We start from the raw sequence: 5,682 nt of genomic DNA, 5'->3' as shown, positions 1-5,682 counted from the left end.
ATATGGTGTAAATATATTGTGTATGGACGTTATTATTACCATTTTGGATTGGAAGGTTGTACATTTGAAGCTACACACACACTTTAACTGTTTATTTGAATATACTGGTGGTTTCTAAATAAGAGAAAGGACCCAAGCATGTTGTGAATCTTGCTTAATAGATATTTCAATATCCATAAATGCAATAAATAAGAGAGCTAGTGGGTTGAATATGTGTCTGTCCGTGTGTCTTTCCTTGACTTGAATTGACTTTATTTAGATCCACAAACGTGAATGGTGGATTGATAGTATGATGAAAATAAGCTAGTTCACAGTTCCAAATTCACCGCAGGTGTTGTGTCCAAGACGTCCTTGTATCCAACACATGCTTCGAGGCACATCCTGGATATTGGTAATCTCCAAGCAGATCCTACAATGGCATAAGGTAGTACCAAACTGGCCAAGGAGTGTAGTCAGCCAAGAGGTGTCCATTTGCCATGAAGCGAAACACACTCCTAAGCCGGCTCCTAAAATCTGCTTGGAGATTAGATATTGGTCCCGATCGGAGCACTTAGTGGATAGAGAACGTCACTTCTTGGCCAGGTCAGAATCTGCCTCTTTGTGAGTGTTTAGTCAGTGGCACTTCGATAGGCATACAGCGGTATGGTTTATAAAGGAGGCCCGCAGTTTTAAGCACGTTACATACATTGTACTTGTATCACCAAAAAGAGCTACAAAAAGAAAAAAAAAAGAGTTTTTAAACATCGAATTACTGAATTGGTCTGTCTTCTATTAAAAAGATATTACACGAGATCTGTCTAACAAAAAACAAAAATAACCCACGATCCACGGCTGCAGAAACAAATTGCTATTTGCGTCTAGACCACTAGGCCACGCTGACTCGGTTACGTAATCATGCTTTATTTATATAGAAGGGCTATTACAGGGGTTTGGTTAAATTGACCGATCCATGCATCCAAACGAACGGTTGAACCAACCGCTTCTGTCAATTCAAAGCAGGTGCTACGCACCGACAAAAATCTGGCCTTGCCATACCCGACTGTATAAATCCCGACTGTCGGGNCAACATTAATTATAGGGCCTTCACACTGAAACCGAATTAGCAGGAATCAAGCAGAACCAGCCGGAATGAAATATTTGCAAAATTCGTGCCACATTCGGGAGGGAATTCCAAATGGGCCTTATATCCCTTTCACACGAGAAGAAATGAGCCAACATGCCGAAATGAGCCAACATGCCGTCAGAACAATGGTCAGAATGAAAATTCTTTTCTATTCGTGTGCATTCGTAGTGTATTCTAGACATTCCGGCTACATTCCTGATATTCTCTCGGCCACATTCTGGCAGGATTCGAGATGGCTTGCCGTTTCGGTTCTCCATCGAATGAGATGAGAATGTTTCGAATAATGTTGGAATGTCACAGAATGCGGTCAGACTGCAGTTAGAATCCACTATGAATATCATTTGATATTTCTCCAGTTCGAATTCACCTGGAGAGTTTTTAACATGTCAAAAACTTTCACGCTAGCCAAAAAAAAAACGGGCACAAATAGCTGGAATGCAATTAGAACACACTACGTATTGTCAGGAATTGCAAGGAATAGATGGCATTCCGACTTATTCATGCTCTCGTGTGAAGGGGGCATAACACAAGCATTTAACATAGTGGGGCTCACTGACCAATCCAAATGGTTCAGACCTTTTGGTGTAGTGTTCATGGTGTTGAAGCGCACGTGTTGAACTTCAGAGGTTCCAAAAACGTCTTAGTTATTCGGACATATTCTTTTTATTTGCTTCAAGACAGGTGAGGCACTGCACTTCAGTTAATAACTTAACAGTGCCACATCAGAAGATAGATGTAATGCCATAAGGGTTGCTATCCACTGAATCTATTTATTACACTCAATATACACGGATTCAATATTTCTACCTAATAGTACCCATTTTCATAATAAAAAACAGCAAACGTATCTACATTTTCAACCTTTCAGTCTTACTTAGATGTATTATACATGTATAGAAATATTATTAGGATACATGCAAATTTCACGCAGATTAAAAACAAAACAGCATCAACAATAAGATAGAGAGGACAACAATTATTAAGTAACAATAATTCCATATATCAGGCAGGTATAATGACAAAGGAAAGCTTCAAATCAACTTTCACTAAATTATGATAGAAATATATTGAGTAATGAATTACATACAAAAACATAGCAAACATGGACTTAAAAAGCCCCAAAAACTGTTAATTAAAACACCATCCATTTTGGCAAGACAAGTTGTAAATGTGTGATACTTCAGACAATGGTCCATTTCCCTACAGTTGGAGTACCTGCAAACCTGCCCAAGACGACCACACAGTCGGTTAGAAGATTTGGTCAGTTAGAAGTCGGTTAGAAGAGTATCAACTCCCAACATGCCCGATGCATAGTTTAAATGATTTTCGTTGTGTTTCATAGCAAATACCAAGCACACGCACGCATCTGCCGCCATCTTTATTTTAACCATAACATCGTAATGATAGTCAAAATCTGACACAAACTAGCCGAATTCGGCGCAAATTATCATTGAAAATCGACGACACCTCAAGAGTTGAAAATGACACGGTCGTTATGGGCAGGGATCTGTTCGCAATTTTTGGCGGTCACGGTCGCGTTGGCCAGGTGGTCGTTGTGAAGAGGTCGCTTAATGCTTATGTCAATGGCAAACATTTTCGGGACCGAGAAAAAAGTGGTCGTAATGGCCAGGTGGTCGCTAAGACGAGGTGGTCGCTTGGGCAGGTTTGACTGTATCTGACTCTCACTGCTGGAGTTCTAAAATTCTACCTTTGCTAGTTTAACTTGCGCCACAGGGGCATAATTCGAACAGGAACTACCTATTTTGCTGATGTCAACATTTCATCAGATAGTTCTAAATTAAATGTACTATTGAAATTTGCTCAAAACTGCCAATATTTAGCTGTGTTGTAATAACTTAAACCTACAACGAATAGATCCAGCTATCCTGATAACAGTGTTTTTACATTATTACATAAAATAACACGTAATTCCATAACTTCAGATATATATATATATATACATATGTCTGGGTACAGATTCTGATCTGATTGAAACTCTAATTGAAATCCTGTTTGGAGTCTTTGTCAACAGAGACCAGGAAACACTACATTTTTTTTTCTTGACCATATAGGGTGTCTGGTCTTTCATCAGATCCTAAACTAACACGTTATTCCATTCACCTCATGTTACATGAATGGAAGATAAAATGTTCCATCCTTCTTTTATGGGAATATCTTTAAGTTGAAACTTACATACTTCAAACGAGATCTCAACCATCGGAATCTGAAATTTTGTCAGACTTCTAATCAGAGTCTCTATAGACAAGACGTATAATAGTCGATTCTGCCAGAATGCAATCTATTTTTCCCGGTGCGTAGCACCGGGTCTTGTGCCGAGAGAAGCGGTTTGTTCGATCGTTCGACCCTTCCTTCATCCCTTCGACCGTTCAACGGTTCCTTCGTCCCTTCGACCGTTCAACGGTTCAACCCTTGTCTTGTTATAGCCTTTCTGTACGCTATATTACGCAATCAGCTTGTGTGGCCGACAACGCTCTGGCATGTCTGGGCAGCCGTGATCTGTGGGTTTGAACCCCACTTGTAACAATTTTTTTTTTCTTTGTTAGACAAATCTCATGTAATGTTTTTTTAATAGAAGACAGACCAATTCAGTAATTCGATGTTTAAAAACTCTTTTTTCATGTGATTTTGTTTAACATCAAGGCTTTTTCCAAAATACGCACCGGGCAGCTTTTTTCAGAAGCTTTCTTGTTTGATATATTATACAAAACTGTACTGTGGTCACTCAACAATAACATATCTAACTCGACCAAACAAGCCCCTTGAACTTCTGTCAGTGAGTATTTCATATTGTACATAAATCTTTATAAATATCTTGTGTTGTATTTTTTGTTTCCACAGTTATTAAAGAGTCATAGTCTGTATAGACTGACTGTAGTGGTTTTAGTAGTTGTTTGTGAATCACACTAAAAAAGAAAACTTTGCTCCTATTCCCCAACTCTGAGGTGTCACAACATATACAACAGTCTGCGGGACACATCTCTACATCTTTGGACAAAGTCAAAATCCTCGATTCCGATCAGGATTTCTTTCCGTGAGGCATAAAGGAGACAGTGTACATCAGAGCCCACCAGCCCACCCTCAACAGAGACGGGGGGCGACATAGACTTTCTGATACTTATGACCCCCTCCTGCAACAGTGGTGTGTTCCTGATGTCACTTCTGGAGATAGAAGTTCCAATCTTTCTGTGAACAAGGTCGACAGAGTTCTTGTCCGAAAATTTAGAGGGGTAAGTCCCTATAGTGTTAATTCCTGTGTTGGATGTAAAGTGTAACCAGGGCTCGAAATTCATTTGGGGGATTAGGTGCACTGGTGCACCCAGATTGAAAAATTGGGTGCACCAAAAAAATTTTGGGTGCACATTTAAGTAGAATGTAAAAAAAAGAATAATAACAAAACTTAGTTACATTGAGCTATCAAATTCTTAAACAAGAAACATGAGACATTTTTATTATTTTTGTCACACTTAGATGTCAAGAATATGATGTATATTAGTATACTTGATATCTTTTCATACATAAACCGAAAAACCCTGTGCACCCACTGAAAAAATTTGGGTGCACAGTTCCAATTTTGGTTGCACTTGGGTGCACATGCAACCAGTATTTGAGCCCTGGTAACTAACTGTTAGCATATTTCTTTAACTTTGCCCCATATCAACTAAGTTGTTTGGAAGCTTTGTGTGTACCAGTCTGGTAAGAAGCTGTTCTCAGAGTCCCTGTGTACGGTGTGGGTTACAGGGCAGTTCGGTCTCCATGTAAACAAATAAACAAGCCTGAAAAACAAGGACACATATGGATTAGGAAAGGCCTTTCACAACATAAAATCTTTAAGCATTACTTAAAGCATTTGTAAAGGATTACATACATCATACTTAATTGTAATGAAAAAATTCAAGGTGAAAAAATTGCATCCTTTACACATGATTTAAGGTTTGCTGAAAAATTTGATTTTTCTGGACTATTCTGTATATATTTAAATTTTTGCAACTTGCAAACCTCTATATCATAACAAAAAACTAGTAAAATAACAACACTATAAATGTTATATTCAATTTGGCTATTTTGTCAACAAAGTGAAGATCTGTTCAAGGTGCAAAAAATATCAGAAAGTGCCAACCTGGGGTTGTCTTCTTGTACAACTTTCTTGACGTGTGAGAGGAACTGGTCACAGAAGTTGACACAGACAGAAGCGTTCCATGTGGGAGAGTCAGCCTGGAATAAAACAAGCAGATGTTGTTAGATATCTCATGCCAGCCCTGATTCGATATGACCTAACTAATGATGATGATGTTAGAACTGTTCTAGCAAGCCTGATTTTTCACTTTCCCCGGGATTTTAAATGGAAATCCTGTCAAGCGCAGGAGGTCTTGGGGATCCGGGAAAATTTTGAAATATAATAGAAACTGAAATGCTATTTCCTGCATTTTGATGGGCAGATTAAGCTGGTAGAGTAGACTCGGCTTGGGTTAATGGCATCTGTGCTGAATTTCTGGAGATCTTTGCAAAATTTAACTTGTTTAATACTGGACATAGGAGAA

At 38.8% G+C, this 5,682-nt stretch overlaps 1 protein-coding gene across 1 annotated transcript; it reads right to left on the bottom strand.

The window, feature by feature from the left end:
• Positions 1–4,568: 4,568 nt before the first annotated feature.
• On the bottom strand, positions 4,569–5,356 carry LOC118429597 (decapping and exoribonuclease protein-like; the record flags this gene model as incomplete). The annotated part of the gene is given in 2 exon segments (XM_035840144.1): positions 4,569–4,917; positions 5,262–5,356. Coding segments are annotated over 2 exon segments (210 nt in total), but the record flags the coding sequence as incomplete, so codon positions are not given.
• Between the last annotated feature and the right edge of the window lie 326 nt (positions 5,357–5,682).

The sequence above is a fragment of the Branchiostoma floridae genome, chromosome 13 (assembly GCF_000003815.2).
Source record: "Branchiostoma floridae strain S238N-H82 chromosome 13, Bfl_VNyyK, whole genome shotgun sequence".
Lineage (NCBI taxonomy): Eukaryota > Metazoa > Chordata > Leptocardii > Amphioxiformes > Branchiostomatidae > Branchiostoma > Branchiostoma floridae.
This window is presented reverse-complemented; position numbering and strand designations above follow the sequence as displayed.